Source organism: Platalea leucorodia, assembly GCF_965183815.1.
Source record: "Platalea leucorodia genome assembly, chromosome: 7".
NCBI classification, from domain to species: Eukaryota; Metazoa; Chordata; class Aves; order Pelecaniformes; family Threskiornithidae; genus Platalea; species Platalea leucorodia.
In genome coordinates this window covers 69,899,578-69,926,110 of record NC_138829.1, presented here as the reverse complement: position 1 = coordinate 69,926,110, position 26,533 = coordinate 69,899,578, and the positions used below count along the sequence as shown (strand labels likewise).

The 26,533-nt window shown below is 46.9% G+C and overlaps 2 protein-coding genes across 5 annotated transcripts in view; one reads left to right on the top strand and one right to left on the bottom strand.

Annotated features, from left to right (window-relative positions):
• LTO1 (LTO1 maturation factor of ABCE1) overlaps positions 1 to 15,291 on the top strand; it is a 30,785-nt gene extending 15,494 nt beyond the window's left edge. Inside the window, exons 6-8 of one of the 4 annotated variants that reach the window (XR_014228927.1) lie at positions 5,335 to 5,613; positions 11,975 to 12,030; positions 14,010 to 15,291. Coding sequence is in view for 1 of the 4 variants with exons in the window: in XM_082318780.1 (XP_082174906.1) it covers positions 11,975 to 11,986 (12 nt within the window). In the remaining 3 variants the exon portion in view is untranslated. Of the gene's footprint in view, positions 1 to 5,169; positions 5,614 to 11,974; positions 12,031 to 14,009 lie in introns of those variants that run through there. The other 3 variants (XR_014228928.1, XM_082318780.1, XM_082318779.1) reach the window with 3 other exon arrangements.
• On the bottom strand, positions 686 to 19,485 carry CCND1 (cyclin D1). The gene is made up of 5 exons (XM_082318776.1): positions 19,215 to 19,485; positions 17,259 to 17,474; positions 16,545 to 16,704; positions 10,901 to 11,049; positions 686 to 5,348 (listed from the first exon to the last, which is right to left on the bottom strand). Exons 1-5 carry the CDS (start codon positions 19,410 to 19,412, stop codon positions 5,193 to 5,195), a joined length of 879 nt encoding a protein of 292 aa, XP_082174902.1. The 5' UTR covers positions 19,413 to 19,485; the 3' UTR covers positions 686 to 5,192.
• Between the last annotated feature and the right edge of the window lie 7,048 nt (positions 19,486 to 26,533).

Genomic DNA, 26,533 nt, shown 5'->3' with positions numbered 1-26,533 from the left:
TGGAATTGAGGAGGTATTTTGGATGTCTTTTGGAGGTTTTTCTGTGCACACGTCTCAATCTGATGTAAGAAAATACAGTATTTTCCCCTTTAATAAGCTACAGCATAGCCTAGCTGAACATGCATATTTTTTACAGCCTATAGTAAATTGTTTTCCTTGCTACATTCTTGTCTTTCTGCCCTTTGCAATGTGAGTAATACTGGCATAGTTCCCCCAACATTCAAATTTAGTAGTCTGCATTTAGAGATGATGTTTGAGAGAAGGAAAATGTAAATAACAGAGCTGACTATGTGGGCTTAAACCTATTTCAGCCACAGAACACTTCAGTCAGTTTAATAGAGTTTATAAAACAGATAGGAAAGGCAAAACGCACTTAACATGTTCAACAAAATGCAGGTTTAAATTTCTCACCGAATCATTTTATTTTTTTGTCAGTAAAAAGGGTTTTTGTCCCAAATCAGGATTTCCTAAGTATATCTTCACTCAAATTTCAAACATTTAAAATCAGAGGGGTTAGCCATCAGTGATACAAAAGACACACCTTTTTCCTGTTTTTTCTTTAAAATATGCTGAAATTTTGCAGAAAACTGGTATCTGCATGGAAAAAACGAGTCTTTTTTGACTGAGTCCAGTTCAAGCTTTGGCTTGATCTGTATTTAGTCACTGTGAATGTAGTTTAGATCTTCTTTCACTGCTATAAGGATCTTCCTCGGTGGCCTGCCAGTGTAACTTGGCCATATTGAGGCGCTCCCCATTTCAAACGGAAAAAATTACAGATGACACTATGTACTGATATTACTTTGCCTCCCTGACGTATGGTTTTTGCAGTAGGCCACATGGCTGAGGTTTCTGTCTGAAATGACTGGGAAACTGCCAAGCTAATACAGGCTCAACTGGGATTCTTCTGACGCAGGTGGTTTCCCATCTATTGGTAACTGCACTAAGACAAACTTATTTTGCACTAGGCTATAATTACCATGTTAGGTGTTAACTTGGGAGTTTCATTTTTCGTTTCCTTTGCTGTACTTACTGCACAGAATCAGCTGTAACGTGGCGTTTAGTCAATGAGAAACTCAGGAGGCAGATACTAGATTTCTAATTTGCGACAGAAGAGACAAGCACTTGACGTTTTATGTAGATTTTTTTTTTTTTAAGGCAGAAATATTTTCATAAGGTAAATAGTCAAATACACAGGTTAGAAACTTGACCATCTCCACTAAGAATAAACTGCTTCTGCTGTGTTCAGCTCTGGTAGTAATTGGTAACGTGCATCCCCGGTTTTCAGAGATACTTTGGAATGTGAATTGGGACACAGCTTATATTTTTTTTTTCTTATTTTACTTTATAATCATATACAATTTCTGTCCTTCTAGGTCCAGTTCTTCTTTACATATTTTAATAGGCTTTTACATGTTTCTGGTTTATTCCTTATTATCTGAGTGATACAGTAGTAAGCTGCAAAAGCTGTGTATGAGGGGAAGGGAAGAAGGCGGCTGGTTAACCTTACCGCTTTTAAAACCAACTATCTTCTGTAAAGGTATTCTAGGACACAAAACCTTACGCTGATAAATAAATACAAAGAAGCACTCTGTACCATCCAACACCTACTTTATTTTACCTTTTATTGAAAAGAACCACCAAAAGGTGTTTTACTCTGAGTAATTACCTTAAGTGTTTAAAACAAAATCTTCAGCAAAAAAATTATTTTGCTTTTTTAAAAATACACATCACTGTGACAGGTAGTCACCTACCCATTGCTAAAAACGCCTACGGTTTCCTAAAATAACAACAAAAGGTTTTCAGCATTGCAACTATTAAAGCAGAGAGTCAAAACCAGAAAATGTCATGTGGTTTACTCGTTGCATCAGGTAGTTACTACCATTCAGCATTCATGAAGGCAATTAAAAAAAAAAAAAAAGACGACAACAAGCAGACATTGGGTTTTACCAATTTTATTTCTAGACTTTAGTTTTTTTGCTGGAAACTTGTCCGTTACAGGTCTGTTGGTGAAAATGTGCATTTCAGACCAGTGATGCCAATAAGTACAATATAAAAATGTACAAATCTGAATTGCTTGCTTACTACAGATTGATATAATAATGTGACAAATAAAGCATCTCTGTTGGCACGTGAACCCACTTCATCTGGATTTGGCCTTTTAGTACATACAATATGTTAAAGAAATTTGCAGTACACACTGCCACTCAGTGTAACACATAATATAACCAACAAGCACTAACTCAATAATCATGTTTGGTTCAGAGACACAGAGATGCCACAAACAGAAGTGTTTTATGAGGTAAGCAGTAAGAAAATGTTCCTGAAATTTGGACAGAATGTATCCAGTCCTCCTGGGTCCTGCGACTGCTAGTAGCATTGCAATGCTTTATTTATGCACTATGTAGGATCTTAACTGCATTTGCCTCAAAATGAGTTCTAATTCTGTTTTGGTTTAGCAGCATACAGGCAACAGCTAGATTATTCTTCAGCATACAACTCTGTTAGCTGGCTTATTTATGAGATTTACAGGCTTTTTAAATTAGCATTATGCTATAATTAAAAAAAAAAAAAAAAAACCACAAACAAAAAACTAGTATATCATAACAGATTAAACACACAAAATACTTAGAGTTCCAGAAGATAACCTATCATACCAAATGATGCGTCCCAGCTGATGGGAAACCACATCAGGTGGCATACAAGAGTTATATTATAATGCACCTTTCATATATCAATGTGGCTAATAACACAGCTTAAAACTACTATGATAATAAACCCCAGATCAGACAAAGAATCCAGCTTTATAAAATGCATAACAACAAAAAAACTGACATTACTTGATCTTCTGAAATGTCTGCTGTTTTTAAATTAATGCAACCTAGTTGCAAATCGCGAGACCCATTCAGAATAACGTTCGATGCATTTCCGTTTGCAGTAGAACTATGAGGCACTGTGTACGAACATTAAAACCTGGTCTAGACACGGTTAACTGAAGTATGAGGTATTGTGAAACAGGAACCTTTTTGGAATAGAGCAGTAATCACATTAAGTAAAAATTGATCACATAAAAAATCTACAAAAAATGATGTCAATAATATAATTTTCTATGAGAAAATTAAAACCTATAACATGGCAGTATATGACATTGTATAACAAAAAAAAAAAAAACTGATCCACAAAATAGCAGCAAAACACAATGACAAAGATACAGAAAAGCAATGTTAATTTTTTTTTTTCAAACCATGCTGGGAATTTATCCATAGCAGCTCAATAAAAATGGAGCATCCACTCCTTTTCTTTTCTCTTTTTCTTTTTTTTTTTTTAATTTTAAAATTTTTTTCTTTTTTCCTTTTTTTGTTGTTTTTTTGTTGTTTTCTTTTTTTACAATCAACACCTTAGCGGCAGTTTTCTCACATACATTTCACCATCACATTCTCCTCGAGCATCAACTTCAACAGCTATGTCCACGTCCCTTCAGCTACTTTCTAAAATAATAATAAAAAGATACATAGCCAAGATGTGCAAATTTTCTATGTGTAGCTAAATAAAAAAATGGGGCATATACTGGAATAAGAACTTCTTTCAAGTACTCCAATTTTCGTATCTATTAACTATGGCGTTTTCATGGTTAGACTGCTTTTGAAAAATGTATAGGAAGGGGCCAAATAGACTGCTTGTTTTGGGTTTGTTCTTTGAAGCGTGTCCTTTTTTTCTTTAATAAGCTGTGTTAAAACTGCAACATCAAGGGTAGAAAGATTTTTTTTAAAAAGGGGCGATTGCATTATTTCACAAATCATACTGGCCTCACGAACATGCTCTGCAATAAATATTCTTTTTAGCCTTAACTATAAATTATATATTTTAGTGTTTAAAAACCTTCAGTTGTAAAACATCTAGCGACAATCCTTAAACTATGTGTCCTATATGTGAACCTTTAAGGCCCCTAATTTATAAAGATGAGTTGGCACCAAAGGATTTCTAAACTTCAGCTTTTCTATAGAAAAGGATAGGAAGATATTCTGGCAATTTGTGAATGCGATTTCTCTCACTGGAACACAACCTTCGGAAAAAAAAAATCACCTCTCCTCTAACACCATAGTTAAATGCACTTGCTTTGCAATTCCAAGTTTGCGAACAAGCACTTATATATTTCCAAACCATTCCATTAAAAAAAAATTCCCACACAATAAAGAATGTATTTCCTATATCTAATGGACTGAAAGTGCTTTGAATGGAATGGTTTTAGAATATTACAAACAAACAAAAAAAAAGACTAAACTGTGGATTGAACCTGACCATAATTAGGCTGAATATCTGTGGGGTCAGACCAGCATTTTACACAGGTAACTACAAAAATATGAAGATTACAAAAATATAATATATTATGTCACTATTTCGGTTTCTCTTTATAATAGAGTATCGTATGAGTAGTACATTGGCCTTTCCCAACAATGCTAAGCTGGAACCCTACAAATGCCTTATGCACAGGCAATCCACAGGCACAAAAAAAGATTAACATATAATAATGCTGCATACTAACATACACTAACTTATGGGTTACGTTAACCATTTATAAGGTGAAGAGGATAAAAAAAACCTAAGGAAATAAAATAAACATTTACAGATGAATTATAAAGTGACTAAATGCATAAGCAAGCAAGATACAGAAAAGCCTAGAACTGCGTTAAAGCTATGCTTTTTAAAGAAAAAAAAAAGAATATTTCATTTACTATCTAAAAAAAAAAAAAAAAAACCCTCTTCTACTTTAAAAATGGTTGGTTGGTTTTATATGTAGGAAATCAAATCTAATACCTCCCCTGGAGACATTTTGTGTGTTAATGCCTATTTTTACAACATACAGACAAGAACACTTTAATATAAAAACTAGTTGATTATTATTGTATAAAATCCTCTATTTTTGTAGCACAAACCCCTGGGGGTAATGCAAATACTATTTTTTTCTTTTTTTAAGACAGTTTTTGGGGTATTTTTTGTTTATTTGTTTGTTTGAAGTCACAGATGGAAGGGAGACAGAGCAAGAAAAAAATATAACGAGACTGGTTTTCCCTTCTGGTATAAAAATGTCCTGGAGAAAAGGGTTTCTGGGGGGGAGATCCTGATGCTGATTCCTTCTCAGATGCCCTTTCTTTGTCTGCTTTTCTCGCCAAGCAAACCCATTAGAAGAAGTCCTCTTAAATGTTCACATCTCGCACATCAGTAGGTGTGCAGGAAAGGTCTGCTTCATCCTCTACAGTCTTTGTTTCTGAAGATACGTTGTGCTGCTGTGCCTGACGTAGACTGGATTCAAGGAGGGATTCAATCTGTTCTTGGCAGGCTCGTAAACAATCCTAGAGAAGATTAAATGGAAGGAGAAAAAGACCCAGGGTCCTTTAGCAAAATAGTAAGATCACAGACCAAATACCATTTCTTGAAAAAGCAAGAGAAATATAATCAAGTTATTTGGGAGGGCAGCAGACTGAAAGGAGCGTGGGAAGAGCAAGAGAAACACTGAATAGTGAACGGATTGGACGAGCTACCCCATTTTCTGCAGGATGCTAGCCTGGATCCAGACTTCAGCAAGTAACTCTCACCGTCTTCTATTTAATGGCCTAGGTGAGCATCTCTGGTCCTCTGGACAAACCACGACTGCCATTTTGCTGTTAGTCTCAGCCCATAGGTCTACAACTGAACATGACGAACGCTCCACTACAGTGACACACATAGTAACTACGCCAGGCAGGACCGTGACACCCACCGTAAGATGATGTAGCTTGCACTGCTGCTTTTCTGCCTGCGCTGTTAACACTTCAGCAGTTCTGGAGAAGTCCATTCATCCTATCTTTTACCCCACTGTCCCTTATACCTTTTGAAAAATAGGAACCGTCTGACTGGACAGCAGTGTGAATCAATCAAAATTAATTGAGTGGAGTTGCAAAGACATGAAACTGGGATGGAGTCGTCCAAGTATTGCTGATGCTGTAACGGTTTCTACTTTTACCACAGAAACACTTCAGCAATACAATCTACTAGAAGTGATGGTCATAAACAGTGATTTTCCCAGGCTGAGTTCTGATAATACAAATTTCTTAGAAGTGCCATATATATATATATATATATATATATATATATATATATTTAGATGTACATGCCCAAAGTTGCCTGCCAACTGCTGCTATGTGCAGCACTGGGCAGCTCACGTTAGCTAACTGATTCCTAACTCAGAAAGCATCTGAACAGGAAAATGTACCAGACTGTATGACCCCAAAATGGAGAGATCTTTCAGAAGCATCACTGAACACCTTCGTAACCATGCATTACAAAGTGCTGCCAAGCTTTCAGTTCGTTACTGCATTCACCTTGAAATCTCAGTCAGGGTGAAATCTCTTTCCTTTGCTTCAGAAGAGTCTTCTCAGAGCTGAACACGCACACAAACCCACTGAGTGTTCAGGAGGGTGCAAGGTCCTCGCCGCTTGCACAGACTTTGGTGTGAATTAAAAGCATAAAGCACCAAGCAGGCTCATGTCTATGGTGGGGAAAGGTAACTTCCCCCGGGCATTAAACCATACCATGAGCAGATCTATCCAATTCTACTTATTGATCTACAGCAATTAGAATTGGAGAAGACCTGTTAGCTCAACCTGTCCAACCTTCTGCAAGTTATGGCTGTATTCTCCAGAGCCATGTACATCCATTGCAAGGACACAGAAATGGTGCCTTAAATAGGCAAAAGAATCACACTACATTTTGCCCAAATTCCTCCAGCGTGCTGTTTACTCATATCTTTATAACAAACATCGTAAGCTTTTTCCCAACATATTTAACTCTGTGTATTAAGGACTTTGAAGTCTCCTTTCAGTATTGCCTTTTCTGATTTAACCTATGACATGTGTTAGCCCTTGCAGTGAACCCAGTCTTCCATGATAAATTGCCGTCAAAAGTGTTAGGATGTGCATGACTGAGAATGAATGTTGTTTTCCTGAGCGGGTGACCTGCCTGCTGTTTTCTTTATTTCCCAGTTTCAATTCTGCCTTCATTCAGAGGCTTCTTGTGTGATCTACCAGCTTTTCACTGATTCCACTACCACAAGAATCTCCTCTGCCACCAATAAGGGCACATGGCATTTGGGGTAAAATAAGATTAGAAACCCAAGCAAACAATTCTCTGCGAGTCCTTTCTGAGAGAGAGGGAGGTTAATCCTACCTCTAAGCAGATCAGACCATCAGTTACAGCTCACTGAAAACACATAACCTATGACCTTTTCTGGTTTAAACCCTAGTGTAATATTTCCTCTTGACAGAGACACACAGCGTTTTAAATGACAAAAAGAAACGCCTCATATCCTAAAGTCATCATGCCTTTGGCTCCTACATACCTCTGGCCTTCACAATAAGATCTCTGTGAAGTCCTTTCACCCCTTCCCAAGATATGACGGATCAATCCTGACTGTAAGGCTTCTACTTGCGTGTCCTGTACCATGTACCTCAGTCACACTTGGAATTAGATGTATTAAGAGAGCAGTACATGCATACAGGTTTAGGTGTTTTCAGTTCTGAGGATAATTCTCTTTTAACAAGGTAGCATGTTCAGTGTTCCAAACTGAAAGCCAATTTATTTTCAGAGCAAAATAAACCCTGTTTGCCTTTGATTTGGGGGGGGGGGGGGGGGGTATTTGGTGGGGTTTTGGTATTGCTTTTTTTTAATCCTGTCATTTGCATATAGCGTGTTTGAGCTCTGAAAACTAAAAGCATTCAAAAGAATTTCTATAAATACCTATTCTTCTCCCTCTGGAGTCCAGTCATGAATAATTACATAGACTATGTAATTTAAAGGTAATTTTTGACCACAGAAATTTTTTCCTATGAGATTCTCGGAGTACAGCATGTTGCAACTGTATTTTTTTTAAACATAATCTTTACGATTTGTTATGAACGGACCGTTGTCTTAAGCTACAGTTGAATGAATATTTTTTTTCATGTCTGTCTTAGGCATTTTTGTTCAAGTAATTATTTCGTATTCAGATGACTATTAGATGAATAGTTTGTCTGCAGGAATGTTTTAGAGCTAGCAAAAATATAACAGTCCCTGTGAACAACCTCAGCAAAGCTTTTTTTCATTCTCAGCACTCCTCAACACTGAAAAGCCAATACAAAACTTGTGCATTACTCTGATAACTTCTCCCAACAACTTTTCTGCTTCACTACCCAAATTTTCAATGCCCACAGTTTGTTCAAGGTCATAAACCCTTCCTGGATTAATTAAGCTCCTCGGTGAAAAAAAAAAAAAAAAAAAAAAAACACGCTTGCTAGCTTAACTGATGTGGTCAAATACCTTTAACACACACAGTAGACATGATCAGACTCCAGGGTCAGATACTAAAGGAAACAAACAACAACAAAAAAGAACCTGCTTGGAAATCCTTTGTTGCTGCCCGAGCCGTTCTGGGTAACAAGCACGTGTTTGAAGGTGCCTCCGAGTAGGGGCAGGCAGGAGACGAATTCCAGTGTACTAACAGACAGCATGGAAACCCCACCTAATCTAGTTTAGCAAATTTCTGGCCTGGAAATGAATGTCAGGTAAAATTCGATCTGTTTGGATGATGGGGTCAAGAATAGAATGATGGAAGACAGCCCAAGACTTCTAATTGTGATTATCTGACTTCTAATTACCCCTGATCAAAGGCAAAATGGGAAATTGGACTCCTACCAACGTAAACATGAACCATAAAGGAATTCCAATCAGGTGATATTCATTTTAGTTTAGATTCAGCTTTCTTTGAGACTAAAGGTAAAAAAGTGTAATTATATAACCTGAAATCCAACAGACCAGCTGCTCTAGCTAATAGATAATCAGGGAGAATGTTAGCCATGTTATAATGCATGCTCTTAATATTTCAAGACAATCCAATATAAAGCGTATTCATTTGTGCGGTCTGACAAGGGGAACCATCACTGTGGAGTAACAAACTTTTCAGATACATGCTAGTGAAATAAGATAATAAGAACGACATTTGATACCGTGGACTGCATAGGCACCTCGTACGGGAAATCCTCTACGCAGGGGAATCATGCTACCTATGAAACCAAGCAGTCTCCTCTACTCAAAGCAACAGTAGTGAAAAATGCTGTTCCCTTATTCCACTACAAACACAACAGTATACATATACATAGGTATAATTTTATGATGCTTATTTTCTGTATAAAACCTATACAAAAACCTTACTTCTAACTTCAGCTGCTCTGACACATGAATATATTTAGCAATGAAAGCTGGAGAGGAGTTACTTCCTTTTAAAGCTCTTAACTTTAAGTTCAGGTCATGTGGATTGTGGCCTTGCAATGACTCTGGACAATAAAAAAGAAATAAGCAAGGATTCTCCTTCTTGCTAAAACTACTTTCTTTTCTTTTAAGAGCTCTGTCATCAACTAAGTCAAGTCACATAAGGACATGCTGTTGTTCTCCAAGATGTGAGAGAATCTACTTCAATGCTTTGTATCAGGAATGATTAAATAATGTTTCTGTTTGAAACAGATACTGTCAGAACAGATAGTGAGCCTAGTAGTTTTCCTCAGTACCTGCTTCAAATATCTCGCACTGGATAGTGGCCAACCATACACTGAAATATCTACATTGTTCACAAACTGCCTAGAAGCATTACACGTTATGTACCAAACTGAGCAGCATTTTATTTCAGCATTTGAAGTTGTTATAGTATTTAACATTGCAGCACTGGATCCATATTACTTTAGCTGCAGTAATATAAATGGCAAAAATAACGTGCTCGATACTGAGGCATTGTTAAGGTGATCAAAATAATAAGCTGAGATACCATATTTGTCAGCAATTGTTTCACATCGTCTGTCAAAAGTAAAATATTCTTTTGTGAATAATTAATTATGATGCATTCGTCCTTCCAGAAATCACTCAATCCTGTCAACAAAGTCCAATTATACAAACCTAGCTTTGCAGTGTCTGGACTAGTACAGTTCTCTATGTATTTAAATTATTAACGTGTAAAATAATTTAACAGCATCTCAAAGATACTGCCGCTAACCACAGAGTTGTCTTTATTTGACTCATTGTCCAGCGCTTGGAGACCTCACAAGAACCTTTTTAAAGCATCTATTTATTGGTCCTCCACATTGTTACAAAACAAAGCTCAACTCTGCCCCAACTTCACACACCATTATGACATGGATCATTGACTTTAGGTCTTCCTTGTAGGCTCCCTTCCTGGCCCATTCACTCATGAAAGGTTTATTGCTCACTAGTTACTGATGTGCATCTCCTGGAAGCTGCAGGGCAAAATGAGAGTCCTGTGAGGACCATCTACCTTGTCAGAAAGTCGTGGGACAAGCATTTGTTCCAAAAAGGAATTCAATACCAGCTACTGTGCAGGTCTAGCACGTAATAAACCAAATTAGATCATTAGAACTCTTTTAAGAAGGGCTTTTTCACACCACTTGGCACAATAAAAGGCCTCAAGAATGGTCAAAGATAAGGTCAGAGATACCACGAGGTCTCAGTGACTATTTCCTCGTCTTATTTTCAAAGTTTTGTTTTACATAGGCTCCTGGTTTAATTACCGACAACCAACCACAGCCTCTGCAATGTCCTAAATCGATGCAGGGTTTCCTTTGCTTTGTCAGATACGCCTCTCTTACAAACATTAGAGCTGGATGTGGCATGCCTATCAGCAAACTGCAGCAGCGTAATCACCGATTATTAATGGGTGTAATGACAGCTAAATAACTAGGACGGACACAAGAGAACACGTTCAAAAACCCCGCTCTGCGGTTTGACTTTTATCAAGATGTACTGTCAGATTAGCTACTATGCAGTAAGCAGGCATTCATTCTTAAACTCTAAGGCAGGAGATCAACCGAGAGAAAGAGTCACTTACCGGATCACATTTGATAACTTGTGATAGGAAATGTGTGAGGCATTGATAGGAGAGGAAAGTGTTAGTGTTCCCCAGATGCAGGCCTTGCACAGCTGCTACCACACTGCCAGCTGCGATCATGGAAGGTGGGTTTGAAATAAATTTAATATCTGTATGAAGAAAGAAGAGAGAGAAAAAAAAAAAAAAAGAAGACTGAAATGATTGCTTTAGGAGAAGCCTGCCCATACACATACACTCTTCTACCAGCATGGCTTCAGCTGCCAACTATTGCACCCGAAAAGGTAGGGAAAATTGTGAGCAGGAAGGTTGCCTCCTGCTCTAAACTGTTACAGGTCCAAACCTGTGAACACTTATCCACATGAGCAACTGTACTTCAGTGAGTAGCCCTTCCTAGCGCTAAGCCTGGGAGGCCATTCATCGCTTCGAGGTATTTTTATCATAAGCAGGGCCCCCGTTCTTCAAACGTTAAAATACTTTGCTCGTGTGAATAATGCCACTGGGGCCAGTGGCACTGGACATCTGAGAAAACCTGTTCGCCTTCTGAAGCGTTTCGCATGATCAGATCCTAGGTGCACTCTAGTAAGGAGTCCTCGGGGCCTTTAAAGCAGGAACCTTTGCACTGACATTCAAAGGAATATAGCTTTAATGAACAACAACATCAACAAAAAGAAAGAAAGAGAAAGACTGCTTAACCCTGTCAGGAGGCAGATAATCCATATTTAAATTAAGGTTTCATCTTAAAAATGCTTTGTCCCAACCTAGTCTCTTGTCAGTGGCTGCCATCCATCCTGGCAACAGGGATTTAATGTAAATGTGGCATAACTAAGTGACGGGGGTCCCAAGAATTGGCGGACAATCAGTTACATTCTGATGTGACACCATGCTGACAAGAGGCTGGGCCCCCTTCCAGACTGCATTGCTGTAGGTCTCTCCACAAAGCCACTCCCATGATTCCTTAAGGGGCTATCTCTGCCATTTAGCATGTTTTTGGTTTGGTTTTTTGTTTTGTTTTGCTGGGGTTTTTTTAATAAGAATAATCCACGTTTTAATGCTAAGACTCTTTCTGCCGAACAGGAATGCGTTTGATCCGTGGCAGTGTACACCTTGGAGGAGAATCAGAAACAAAGGAAGTAAGTGGCACAAGTAAACGTCTAATTTTGTGAGGAAGAAAGGGAAATGCCACATTATACACGAGAACCTGAGATACATTCCTTCAGCTTTTATCAGAATACAACTTCCTCTGGGTTGAAAAAATATAAACCATCTGTCAAACCCTTGAATGAAATCAAAGGCATGGACAGCTTAGAGGGCTCAGTGGAACAGTTTAAGTATTAAATCATGCATCTCCTTTATTATGATAAAATAACTTTTGTGTAAATGTTTTACCAGTGCAACTAAAGGCTTTGGGACTCTATGAAAAGTCCTCTCTCCCAATCTATTCATACACCTCTGACGCTCCATTGCAGCCCTGACCGATACCCACCTTCAAAGGGGCATTTCGCCCAGCGTTCTACGGACCTTCCAAACTGAACTGATACAATGAAGGGTGGCCAAACTTTTGTGATGCACTGCCAGCTAAAAGGCAAGCTTCATCTAAAGTCATGGCATTTACGTTACCGTGCTTAAAATAAATCTAGTTTATCCCCTTTTCCTAATCTGCCCATTTCCAGGCAGATGTAAATACACCCAGCTTCTAGCAAGCTTCTGTCATTCCCCAAAATCAAAGTAGCCCAGACTGTTTATTGACCCTATACACATGCCAAAGCCAGTCCCCTAACTGAAATACCGATAGGCAGTCGCAGGTAGACCTCAGAAATGACGGATTTCAGTAGGCAAGCATGAATTCCACCAAGATTGGGTTGCTCGGAGGGGTACGGTGGCAGCGTGTTCGCGACACTATTTGCTGAGCTCCACAAACAGAACATGACCAAAATGTGTCAGTTTAATGAGTCTGTCCCGACAGGATCATGTTTGGGATTAATATTTGCGTTCTTCTTTTAAACGGAGCAGTAAACAAGAACATGAATTCATAGTCACACCCTCATTCTTTCCAAGGTGGAAAAGTGATAATGAAGTTTAAATGACCAGTTTGTGTCTGTCCCTATAACCACTCCAGACAAGCAGCATGGACTGCCTTTTTGTTGCAACTCAACAAGGAATTATTTGTGGCAGAGGCCACTAATTTCAGCATATTAATCAGGGGGCCCCTCTCGCCTGTAATTGGATGCCCCCAAGTGAAGAGTGTGGCATCATTGTCAGCCTCCATCGCCTCATCTTGCGCTATTGAGCGCTCAGGAACAAGGGGGCTTCGGTGAGATGAATTAGACCTGACACAGCCACAATGGGGTAGGGGGCCCCATCAATTGAAGCACACATCCCCAGTAGCCTATCTGAGACTTCATCCAAAAAGAATAAACAACTTCAGCGTTGTTAAAAAGAGAGAGAGAGAGAGAGAGAGAGGAGGGGGAGGAGAGAGAAGAATGCCAGCCACCCTGAAGGGAGGACAAAGCAGGCATATAGGCGCTGCAGCGCTTTAAAAAAAATTCCTAACAAGGCGAGTCACCCCTTTTCCTTTTTAAATGGAGCAGCAATTCCATCCGTCTGGAGAGCTGGGGGCTATGAATGAAAATCTTTTCATTGAGGCAAATCAAAACTGCGAACATAAATCACTTGCTGCAAGATGCAACAGGTTCCAACTGGTCACATACCTTGAGACTCCCAATTTTATAAAGGCCAGAGAATAGGAGAATTGTAACACGCTTGTTTCAAAGGGGGATCTTTCTTTCTCCATCCGAGAGGAGGAAAGCAACAACAATAATAGCAATAATAATAATATAAAAGGAGCCTGGTATGTTTTGATAACCAGAGGAACATAATGAAATGCTGAAGCTCCAATATTTGTTGCTATTCATTGTTATGCTTGTATAGAGCTGCAGTTCTCCCTCAACACTGGTCTTAACTTGGGCCAAAAGAGGCCTGCTTCCTTTTGAGCTCTCCCTGCCTTGCTCGGCCATGCCAAAGCCCCATTCATTAAGCTCAATTATGTGTTAACTTCAAACAACCTCTGGTAATTTTTTTTTTTTTTCTTTTTCTCCCGAACCTACCACAGCACAAAGACATCCTTTGGCGAAAATGGATTTTTCAAAACTAAACCGAATCAAACAAATCCACTTCTACTAGCCAGACAACTGAGGAGGGAGCTTAGAAGGAATTCCCCTCAACTTCACCTTGCAGCGTAACCTCCTCCTTCTGGAGCAAGCACATGCACACTCATCTACAAACACTTCCACAGCCTTCACCTTGTTAAGTCAGCTGGCGGAGATTTTATTTTCTAAGCAAGCATTATTTTGCTGCCTCTTCTTAGGAGACCCTCCTTTACAGCAGAGGCCACAGGCAAAGGATATACTTCAAGCAAAGGATATACTGCTCTTGCCCCTGAGGCCACTTAAGCGAGTGTCAGTGTTTCCAGTGGACTTTGGATTGGGCCCCACAGCATCCAGGCAGCACAACGCGTTTGCAGTCCATCTAGGTTCATTTTGGCAAGGGGAAATACAACACAACCCAGCAACAGCAAAGCAAAGTCCAGATGCTACTTAAGCCACATGTGATCTTCACTAGCCAACAAAGAAGTCATGAGGAAAGCAAGAGGTAGAGAAAATCCTGACATCCAAAAATAACAATAAAAATACAGAGCCTAGTGGCAGCCTTCCTGAGCGCTCTTTCCCCAGGCAATATTCCCAACTTCAGTAGGGAGCTGAAGAGGGCCCCAATTCTGGTGAGCTCAGCGCTGGTTTTTTTAAAAAGCTAAGTAAAACTCCCAGAACATGGTTCTCATTTACTGATCCATTCTCCAGCTGTGGTGTGTAGCAGCATTAAATAAAGGCTCTGGATGTGCTTCCTAAAAGAAACATAACAACACCGACAGTAGATCAAAGTACTGGACTCTTAGCAAGTCTCCAACCTTTGAACTACTCTTGTTTTCATCCCTGTCATTGCCAACACAACAACCTAGGTTAAACATCCCCATATCCAAAGGGGAGGCCGGGTAGCTGCTCTTTTTAGCTAACAGCCGAGGAAGCTTCAAACTTAGCGAATCGCGCATTCAGGATCGCAGCGGCCTTATCTGGTAGAATCTGGCACGGCGAGTTAGCTCTGATTTTCCCAAAATGTTGCTGCAGGTAGTCTGAAGGCTGTTTGAAGGCTGTAGCGCTCCGAACGCTGCGCGTTATTCCAGGCAATCTAACTTACGACCCGCCCGTTACGCTGATGTTAGGCCCAAGATGAAGAGCAATGCCAGTGTTTATAAATTTCTCTTTTATGGCTTGGTCGTTCTATCTTTAGGCCTTGCAGTAGGGCCGATTCTGTGAAATAAAATTTTTCTTCTGAGTGCCTGCAATCTTTCTTCCATCTTTTCGTACCAAATCCATCTCTGGAAAATAAACTACACCACCTTAATTTGTGCCATTGATCGCACACATCCCACCGAGGTTTTTCAAGTGTGGATACCTCTTCTCAAGTCCAAATGCAGGCTTGATCTCTTTTTTTAGCACAACTGCTACTGAATATTAACGTTTACTAAAGCACTGTATCTCCTTTACACTAAGTTTTTATCAGTGTCAACAGAGCGTCTGGCATTCCTCTTTACGTGCTACTGCAAAAGAACATTTGGTTTGGCTGCTTTTTCTTCCTTATTCTTTTGCCATTCCTGGACTGGTCTCGCCATACTAAAAGAAAACGCGCTGAACACGTTTTGTTTAAACCGAGTATCTTCCCTCTAGAACTTCTTCTGTCCCTGCTCCTCCGCTCTGTCCTGTGGGAACAGTGAGATCTGGAGAACGGAAGGGCTCTTCTAAAACTCTTTTTTCCTTCCCACTTGCTAGGGTTCAGTGGGTAAAGCCGGTCCACGTACGAACGCACGCACGCAGTCCGCATGCAAACATGGAACTTCAAATAACCGGGGCACGTGTGGGCGCACGGTGCCCTTGAAACCAAAGATCGGGCCTCTGCAAACCTGGCCTAGCGAACGGTCGGCGGCGTCTCTGGAGGCCGGCCCCGCACATGGCTCCAGCACAGCACGTGGTCGGAAGGGTGCAGATGGCAGCAGCTCGGTCCTGTGCCAGGAAAGCCTCCGTGCCGCGTGGCCCTCCTCCAATCCACCAGCCACCGAGGAGGGGGGAAGAGGCGACTTGAAGAGGGAAGTTTTAAAACCCCCACGCAGAGCTATTCACAAGCAAAATCTCCCTCCGCCTTTAAAAACTGTCTTAAGAACGAATCCACCCGGGGAGGGATTCCCCGCACGGGCAGTAAGCCTTTTGCAGCCCCCGCACAAAACCCGGCGTACGGAGGCGAAGAAATCGTGCTGCGCTGAGCTGCGGCTCCACGGCTGAGCTACAGAGAGGGGGGTGCTTCTCCCTCCCCGACAACACCACGTACTCAACTCAGAAGCAAAATATCTTCTGAAAAAACTTACCTCTGCAAAGTAATCCACCTTCTGCAAACAACAAGGGGCAATAATCGGGGCTTAAACTACCTCCCCACAGCTCTGGGAGCGCGCTTTAGACCACAGCTACGGGAAGCTTTACGGGCCGGGGGGTAGGCGCCTGGAGGGGAGCAACGCGCTTTGCGTAACGTGCAGGGCTCATACCTGTAGCGCACAGAGCCACAAAAGTCTGAGCATGTTTACGGATGATCTGCTTGGTGTCCTCTGCCAGAGGCATTTTAGTAAGGAAATGTTCAATGAAATCGTGGGGGGTCATTGCAGCCAGATTCCATTTCAGCTTATTCACCAGCAGCAGCTCCATTTGCTGCAAAGAGAAGAGGGAGGGAAGGGGGAAGAAGAGAAGAGGAAGGAGAAGAGGGAAAGCGTGGTCAGCGCCGCTCGCACACGCTCGGACGAGCGGCCTCCGCGGCGCGGCTCCCCCGGCCGGGGGCGGGCGTCCTCCCGCGGCCGAGCCCCGGCGCAGGCGGGGGCCGGAGGGCGCCGGGCCGCCCCCCGCCGCCCAGCGCCCGCCGCAGCCCCCCCGCGGCGCCGCCAGGGGGCGCCCAAGCCGCGCCCAGCCGCGGGTCCGGCCGGGGCAGCGGGGGGCGGCCGCGGCCCCCGCACCGACACCGACACCGGCCCCGGCCCCGGCCCCCGCGCACCGACACCGGCCCCGCTCCCCTCCCGGGCCGCCGCCGCCGCCGGGGCCGCAGCTCCGGAGCCCGCGGGGAGCGGCTCCCGCCCGCCGCCGGCACCCCCGCGGCCCGGCGGCAGCCCCCTCCCCGCCCGCCCCGCTGTCGGGGGCTCGCCAATCCGCCTTTCTACTGCGGCTTCTATTTATTTATTTATTTTCCCTGAGGTGATTAAACGTGAAATTACCAGTAATTCGTCGGGTCTAATGGAGTTATCTGTATAAATGCACAGTTTTTCTGCGGTCAGAGGAATAGTTTCCTTCATTTTTGAAGCCACAAACATGCAGGTAGCTCCGAGCAATTGCAATCGGCTTTTCTTGAGGGGTTCAAACGACAAAAATCTGTCCAAATAATTCATAGCCAAGGGGAAAACTTCCTCTTCGCACTTCTGCTCCTCGCAGACCTGGAAGAAGGAGAGAGATCGTTGAATAATTTAATATAGGCGAGAACTGGGCTTGTCCCGCCGCCCTCGTCCTCCCTCCCCCCCTCACCCCCGGGCTTTGCAGGGCAAGGTTGAAGGAGACGAGGGGGAAAATGCAGTTGGGGGAAACGGCCATAAATAAGGGAAAAACAGAGGCATCAAAGAAAATGAAAGTCACGAGTGACAAAGTGGGGAGAAATGTGGCGTTAGGAATCCGTAGGCGATTCGTGGTAAAAAGCGGGGGGGGGGGGGGGGGGGGGGAATATCGAAGAGGAGGTCTGGCCCCATCTTTTCAGGCCCTAGAACAAATGTTGAAAAAGGCAAGAAAAAGGAAAGCGGAGGAAAATGCGAGCCCCCGTGTCTGGGACTGGGGTGCAGAGCCGGCCTTGCCCTCCGAATTTATTTATTTCGCTTTTATTTTTTCATCCAATTCGCCGTTGTGCTGCAGATTCCCCTCTCTGGTCGAGACACAAAGGTGGCGTCCAGCCTCATTTCCCCAGACGTCATCTTTTCAAAAAATATTTAAAAATATTTAAAAAATTCTTGGAGCCCTCAAAAAAGGTTGAAAATGAAGCGGCGGGGGTCCTTTACCGAGCCCCGTGGCCCCGGTGCTGCTGGGGGGCTCCGGGGAGGCCCCCCGAAGTGAAATCCACCGCCTCCCTCTCTCGCCCTGCAGCGCAGCCGGGCGCGACATTTCCCAGAGCAAGGCAGGGCGCTGCGCTTTCAAAAATTAATTAAAAATAGATCGCGGGGGCCCAGGGCTTCCGAAAAGGCATGAAAATGTAGCCCAGCTCCTGGGGCTCCCGCTGGGAGCCCCCCCAGACGTGTCCCGCCGGGGGACGAGGCCCTTTCCAACTCGCTTTTCCCAGGCGACCTTGCAGATCGCCGCCGCAGCACAAGCATGCCTTTGAGGGGTGACCACAGCTCCAGCCTCTCTTCGCGCCGAACAAAGAAACTTTCACCCTGCAACTCCCCCAAGAAACGCCGGAGCCCCTCCGGCCGGTCCCCCTGCCCGCAGCCCCGGCGGGGTCCCCCGGCCCCCGACCTCCTTCCCCGGCCCCCTTCCCCCGCTCCCCCCGCAACACACACCCTTGGCTTGCTCCCCGGGACTTTCTTAATTTTTCTCCCGATTAATAAACACTTTTGCTTTGCAAATAAAAGAACAAAGATGGCGCATAATACTGGCACGGGCAGCCGCTTGCATACGTGTACAAGGATATTAATTTAAAATAAAAATCTCCAGAAAAAACGAGCTGGCAGGGGTTCCCGGCGGCCCCGCACCGGGCGGCCGGGGGCTCGGCAGCCGGGGCCGCTCCCCGGCGGGGCGGCGGACGGGGGCCGGGGCTCCGCTCCGCCGGCACCACCGTGCCCCGACGGCCGGGGAAGGTGCGGGGCTCCCCCCGACCCCCGAGTGCCCCCCCCGGGGGAGGGGGGGGGGGGTCCGTCCGCCGCCCCTCCGCGCCGGGCCCCGGCTGCTGCAGCGGGGATAAAGAAGCGGCAAGAACGGCGGTGGCCACCGTCAGCCCGGCCCGTGGCGACCGTAAGCCCGGGCCGCGTCCCCTCGTTACACGCGGGCGTCTCCGAAGCCAGAGCAACGTGTGCCGCGCCGGGGAACTCGGGGGGGGGGGGGGGGGGGGGCCGGGGGCGGCAGGCAGCAGCTCCCCGGCTGAACGCATTTCGGTGCCGAAGCTTGCAAAGAAAAATCGCCGAAATGATACAAACCTCCAACATCCAAGTGGCAACTATTTTCCTCATATATGGCAAGATTTCTTTCTGCACGCACTTGAAGTAGGAGACGGAGGGCGAGCAGGTCTCCTCCGCCTTCAGCATGGTCTGCAGCACCCTGTCATTGAGGAGGTTGGCATCCAGGTAGGCTCGTCGGATGGTCTCCACCTCGCAGCACAGCAGCTGATGTTCCATGTCTGCCTCCGTCGTCTCGACTCAGTTTTCTGCAGCAGGACTGAGGCAGTCGCTCGCTCGCTCTCTCTCTTCCCCTTCCAGGAGTCCCTTGGATGCTGCTTCTGCTACTGCCGCTACAGCCCTCTGGAGGCTGCAAAACTTTCTAACTTCCAACAAAACTCTCCTGTATAGTCCCTGTGACGTTACTGTTGTTAAGCAGAGATCAAAGCACGAGAGAGAATGAGAAAGAGAGAGAGAGAGAGCCAAAAGCAAGGGGCAGAGCCCTAAAGCCATCCCATAGGCTTCAAGTCCTTCCCCTTTGCTTAGCTTATAGAGAGCAGGGTTTTAATGCAAATGCAAATGAGACAAGGGCTTGCTTTCTTCAAGGGCAAGGGAGAGGTGGGGGAAACCCAAATTGTCTCTTCAGTGTATCATGCATAATTTTAAAAACGGAGCGAGTTCTGCAGTGGGAGCCAAATGATGAATGGGGCTAGGCCACACACAGACACGCAGGGATATAAATACGAGGAGACTGGGTTGGTATTATTTTACTGGGGGCGCCGGGGAGGGGGAGCAGGGCAGCACCGGCGCGTCGCTGGTCTTTATCAATTATTATTATTGCCGTCACCGACGCGTACCTGCGATATCTGTCATTTGAAAAGGCGCGCTCCCAACCTGAACCCCCGGTCTGCGTAGCTGATCCCAAGGGAAAAGCTTTCTCCCATTTCCTCAGTCCTATTTTTTCCCAGCCTAGATGGTTTTGCTGCACGCCAGAATTTTAAAAGAACTGGGGTCTCCCCCCCCCAAGACGGTGCTTTTTCTCCTCTTCCTTTTTTTTTTTTTTTACGTCTTTCCTCTCACTCGAAAGGTTTTACCTTCCTAAAGGGGCGCAGAGGTGGCAGGGGACAGGGCGACAGCTCAGCCGAGCCGCAGTCGGCGCAGGCCACGCTGGGCACCCCACCCCCACTGCTCACAGCCACCCAGAAAAAATATCCCAGCAGAGCAGCAAAATGGTGGCCAGAGCTTCCTCTAGCACCTAAAGGGAGATGAATCGGGGGGAGGGCGGAGGAGGGAGGTGCTGGCAGCCGCCGGAGCCTGCCGGGGCCTCATCCGACACGCCGCGCCGCCAGGACGGCCTGTCCACGCGTGACGTGCAACGGCGGGGCCCCACCGAACACAACTCCCGCTCCCCGGCCGAACTGCCTGTACCTGAAAACGCTTTGCTTTGCATTGTTTCTAATTTAAAAAAAAAAAAAAAAAAAAAAGTCTTTTTTAAACTCCTCGCTTTTGGAGGGGCTGACAGGGGAGCTTGGGGCCCGCTGGAGAACACCGGCGCTGAAGCCGCTGCACCGCTGCATGGGAGAAACGACTTGTCCTGCTCCGAAGCGGAGCGGAGAGAAGCGGGAAGGCCAAAAACTGGGGTTCGCGCTGCCTTCTGCCTGCCCGCCCCTCAAAACCCGAGCGCTCGGATTAACCTCAGCCTCGGTGCTTTAGCATCACCTGGGTGCGGCGCAGAGAGCGGGAATACCTACCGGTGGTACAGCACTCGCGGCAGCGTCGCCGGCAGGCGCCGGGCAGCGGCAGGGTCTCGTGGCCGAGGAGGACACGACATGCCGTGGAGTCATATAGCATCTCTCCTGCGTGACCTGCGGGGAAAGCAGTGCCAAAGATCACAGGGCATGTTGTCGCACACAGTCGCGTGTTTACGTAATCTCTTTGCACGAAATATCTGCCCATCTTTCCTAGTTTACCGGTTTGCTTGACCATTTGTCTCCATTTTGTCTTCGTCTGTTAGGAGGATGTCGGAGGCCCGGGGATCTCGGTTCCCCTTGCACGCCGCAGCCCGCGGGGCGAATCTGGACGGTTTCTCAGCGAGGAAGCTGTCCCCTGCCTGCCTCCCTCCGCCTGCCTATTGTGCTTCGCACACGGGACACGCACTTCTGTTTTCACAACTTCAGTTCGCCGGGGAGGTTTTATTTTTTAATGGAGAAACATGCCATGACCCCATGCTCCCAGACCGGAGTCGGGCCTGCCCGCGATGCACGACTGGGGGATCCGATTTAATTGGCTTCCCTGCACCCCCAACACTTTTTTAGGGGAGCGGCTGCTTTGGGGGTGCAGGCAGAGCGCCTGGGGGAGCCGGTCCCTGCCCCTTCTCCTCCCCAGGACGCTGCCAGCACTTTGCTTCCAAACATTTGTTCCCGGCCACGCCGTGCCGAGCGCGGCCTCCCTCTCCCAGCCCCGCGCAGCGCCCACGCCTCCGCCATCCTCGCCCTCCCGGTGCCTCCCGGTGGGGGTGGGCTCGCCGGAGGGGTTTTTCCTCCCCCCCCCCTTTCAGCACAAGGCCGCCGTTTCATTCATAAAAGCTCCCCGGCGGGGCGCGGGGCTCCCGGCGGGCGGGCGGTGCCGGCGGCGGGGAGCGGCGCTGGCCCCGGGCCCGGGGAGCCCCCGGCGGGCGGCGCGGGGCGGCGCGGCCGCAGGAAGCGGCAATTAGCGGGAGCCAATGGGGGCGCCGGGCTGTTACCGGGCGGGCCGGGCAGATCTGGGAGCGGGGCTCGCCCGGTCCCGCCGAGACAAAGGGGACTGGGCCAAAGTACCAGAGCGGCGGCCACCGGCCCGGCGGCAGCACCGGGCGGCCCCGCACCTGCCCGGACCGGGGGGGGGGCGGGGGCGGTGCCGCCGGGGTCCCGCCCCCGCCGCTACCTGCCCGCTTGGCGGCGGGGCTGCGGCAGCGCCCGGTCCCCGCCTGAGCCGCCCTCGGGCCTGCCCCGCGTTACCGGCTCCCCCGACGGCCACCGGGGACACCAGCGCCCCGGGGCTGCGAGCCCAGCGGGCGTGCGCCTCCCGCCCCGCTGCCTAACGCGCCCAGCGCGCCGCTCCCCGGGGCGGGCTGCGGGCTGCAGCCGCCGCCGCCGCCGCCTCTCCCGCCCCGGGGGCTTCCGACGGCGCTCGCTTCCTTCCTGCCCGCCCGCCCCGCGGCTCCGCTCCGCTCCGCTCCCCGCCCCGCGGCGGCCGCTGCCGGGGACGCCGCTCCCGGCCGGCACTTTCTCATGACGTCACCCCGCCCCGCGCCGCCGCCGCCGCGCCGGCCCCGCTGACAAAGGGCAACCGCCCCGGCGCGCGCGTGCCTGCCTGCGAGCGTGCGCGGGCCCTCCGCCGGCGCGCGCATTCCTCGCGTGCCGCCGCCGTAATCTTACGAAGAGCCGCGCACCGGCGGGGAGGCGATTCCCCACCCCCACCCCCGGCGGGGGCGAAGCGGCCCAGAGCGGATCAAACCGGCACAAACGGGCGGGGGGCAGCAGCCGCGGCCGCCCCGGGGGAGCGGCATCCCTCTGCCGCGGCTTCAAACCCTGGGGGGGCCTCCGCCCCGGCGCTCCCGCCTGTCACCTGCTTTCCTTCCCCGCTGCCTGTAATTAAGTCCTGCTAACGAGGCAGGAGGTGCCCTGGCCCCCGATGGGGTCCCGGGGGGCTCTGGGGGGGCTCCGGTGAGGGGAGCCGCCCGGGGACGCCATGTTTTCCCCTCGGGTCGCGCACCCGCGGGGCCTGGTGCAAGGCCGCGCGTCTCCCGCGTGGATGGCGGAGGGCCGCCGACCGTCTGCCCCGGCCTTGTGGACGAGGCGCTGCTCCGAGGCGTCGCCAAGAAGCGGATCCCGAGCTCCGGCCGTGGGGCAGCTCTCCCTCCTCTCCATCCAGCGCTGACCAAAGCCAGCGGCCAAAACGCAGGGCCGCCGTACGGGGCCGGTGGAGGCAGGGATTTGAAGGAGCGAGGCGCCACCGAGGATTTCCACGGGAGATCCGTCACCGGGAGGGAGGGAGGGCGAGCCTGCAGCAGGGCGGGGGGCGGCCGGGGCGGCCCGAGGCGAGGAGGCGTCGCGGGTGGGAGCGCAGAGCACGGCCGGCTGCCGGAGCGATGGAGATCAGCCCAAGGTTAGCCTGGCCAGCGGCGGTAAGCGAGTGGAGATGGGAGGCAAACGGGCTAGGACAGGGGAAGAAAAAGAAAGGAAACGAGGGCTGGTTACACGTGTTTCTTTCTTCATCAAGGGAAACCTCGTGTTCATGCCAGAAACGAGGCGGTGGAAGGAGAGGCACCAAAGGAAGCCTGGCAGACAGCGTCAAGGTGAACAGACAATGTCTTTATGCACCAACATCCTCAAAGTGAAAACGTTTCAGTGGAAAATATTTTGATTTTAAAACCAGCAGCTACAGTTTCTGGTTTGCTGTGCGCTGTTAACCCAGCGTCCTCAGCTGACAGTGCGTTTTGGTAATGCATCAGCATGAAAATGACCAACATAGACGCAGGTGTTTGATATGGATTAGTGAGCTATGAAAAGGCATGTCTTGGCCACACAGAGCATTTAAACTTGATTTACAAGGTAGAAAAGGAACATTTTCTCCATTCCCCAAACTGACACTTCCTCTGCGTAGTATTGCAAGGCACTTTAAAGGCACATTATAAATACCATGAGAATTTTGTGGTTGAACTGGGTATTGGGAGTAGTTTTTGAAACACGGTGTTATTATTTTTCATCTCTCTCTCCACCAATATTGCAAACCAAAATACACAGGGAGGTGTTTTGTGGCAATGATAGGTTCTGCTCCCACTGAAGTCAGCAGCGTTGGGTTGCTGTAACACGGCAGATTGCTGATGTGATGACTTGCTTGGGGCGGGGGGACAGAGTTTACTGGAATGATTCCTACGCTGTGTTATTCATTAGTGGCAAAGCCCTAATCAAATTTTGTGGAGTACCTTGCGTTATTCCCACTAAGTGCCAGTAAGTCAGTACGTATCACATACGCTGCAGAAAAGCTATTTCAGGAATGTCTTAGGTGTCGTCTTCTTAAATTTTGTTTGTCTCCCTCTGCCAGAAAAGATGCGTTAGTAATTGTGATCCAGACTATCAGATAGGCTGGGCTGGCGGGGTGGCTCCACGGAGGCAGATTTGCTGCCTGGCTAAATGCGTTGGCTCCAGAGAGAGGTAGCGGCAGAGATCAACACAAGCCCCTGTGCACTTTTCTGTGCGGTAAAAAGCTGCAATGATATCTTGGGACTCTGGTCTAAATACAAATATGATCTGGCACCTTTTTTTGTCACCATCCCCACCACCCGTTCCCCGTCTCTCCCAGAGTCCAGGAGCGAGTCTATCCAGCCACACACTGCGCTTCCCATTTCAGTCCGCTGCCCTGTCCGCTCTTTCTCCACCTGCCTGAAAGCAGTCAATCCGCTCGCCGCATCCTTGCGACACCGTCTCTGAGTAAAAGCGGTACACGTAACCTCTGGGGCCAGACTTTTTGGGGTGCTTAGTGCTTCTTAACTCCAATTTAAGCCAGCGGCAGTTCCAGGGGTCAGTTCTTCTGTACCTCAGGCGCTTGGCTCCCCTGTAATCTCTTCACCTTCTTTAATTACTGCCTGTGGCAGTTCACCAGTCCTCTGGTAAGGTTCCAGTTCTTGGTACGTTAACATGGGATGAAGGGAGAGGCTTTCAAAATCAAAGTCCTATCAACATCTGACACCCGACTAATTGGTTCTGTATTCTCTCATCCTTTCTGTTGACTTAAAGCGAAGACCCATTTTTGGGAAGCTCATCTACCTTGTTTCAGAACTTCTTGAATATTGCTGTTGACTCCGTTTGGTTGAACGACCGTGATGACCAGAAGAACTTACCTCTTAACTACCTAGCATTTCCCACCATGCAGTGTTCTCTACCAGGGGCTGAGAGAAGGTGAGGATGAGAAGAGAAAGAAACCTGCTTCACTTAAAAGCGGTGGACTGGATAATGTAAATGATTAGGACTTAGGATGTCTCACTGAAAGAGCTGCAGTTCAGTAGCACGAACAATCCCCGAAGGTCTCCTTCCCTTCTGGTGTTCTGCAAATGACTTCCCCAGCTCTTCCTAAGCAGGCGGGCACTGGCATTCCCCCAGCAAGAGGAAGGCCTTGCTGTTTGCTGCAGCGAGACCCTGGAAGCTGAGATTGCTGTAGTCGCCTGCAAGATGTTTGCATCCCTCAGACCATTTTGAAAACCTCAATCGTTTTACTCCTTGGTTGTAAAGTGGATTGGCACCTCCCTGAAGGACAAATATGTGCTCTTTGAACCTTTAGTATAAATCATTTGGCTCAAAACCAAGTCTAAAACACTGGATTATAATTTTGACCTGAAGCATAGATGACAAAATGATAAATTTGCAAAACTCAGGCATTTTTCAGAGCTCATGAATTCAATGGGAGTATTACCATCAACATCAAAGGGAGCAGGATTGAACCTGTAATGTATAGCACTAATGACTACAATCAAATAAACTTCTATTGCTTGGGTTTTCTACCACCTTTTGCCTTGTGTGTGTGTGTGCGTGCACTTTTATCTGTGTGCCAAATGAGTGGATCCAGAGTGCTACCATTTTGAATCTGGGGCAGCTATACTAGATTGGTAAAAATATAAATAATGATGCAGGGTGTCAGGCTTTGGGGAATCTGGTCTACTTGTTTCCATAAATCAGTAAAGGAAGTGAAGAACTGAAAACCTTGAAAGATGAGATTATAGTCTTAGTGAAGTCTTCAGAAATATTTACACTTAATTTGATCTGCTTGTGGTAGCTGGTATTTTTTTTACTTACTTGTGGTGCAGCTCAATTTGGTTAAAAACGAGTATGGAATAGCATATCTCTGTGGAAACCCATAATCCTAGAGTTACATCTTTGTATACTACTTATTTTATGTTTATTGTTTCTTTTTGCTGTGTTTGGAATAGCGGACAACGTCAGCAGTAGCTGTTTTGTCCCCTCTGGTTAGTTCTTACCTGCCCCGCTCTCCACGGAGCTACAGCTAGTGACAGAAGAGAATGTAAGGTATGATAATAGCCTCCTATTTAACTCAATTGAATTTCTTTTGTTGGCTAATTTTCATTTGTGTTTACATCGTTTTCTAAATTGCTCAGATTTGCAACCTTAAACTGTGGATGCTTCTTCTTGGGGGGAAAAAAAAACGAGGAATCATCTTTCTGAATGTGTATTACACTTCAGAGGGATTAAAGTAAAAAAGTCAAAATAAAACGTGAGCGTCAGTTTTGATTAACAGCTACATCAGGATGCTTTGTTTCCAAAGTATGACATTTTCTATGGTCCTAACATTACCTTGGCTTAGGAAGA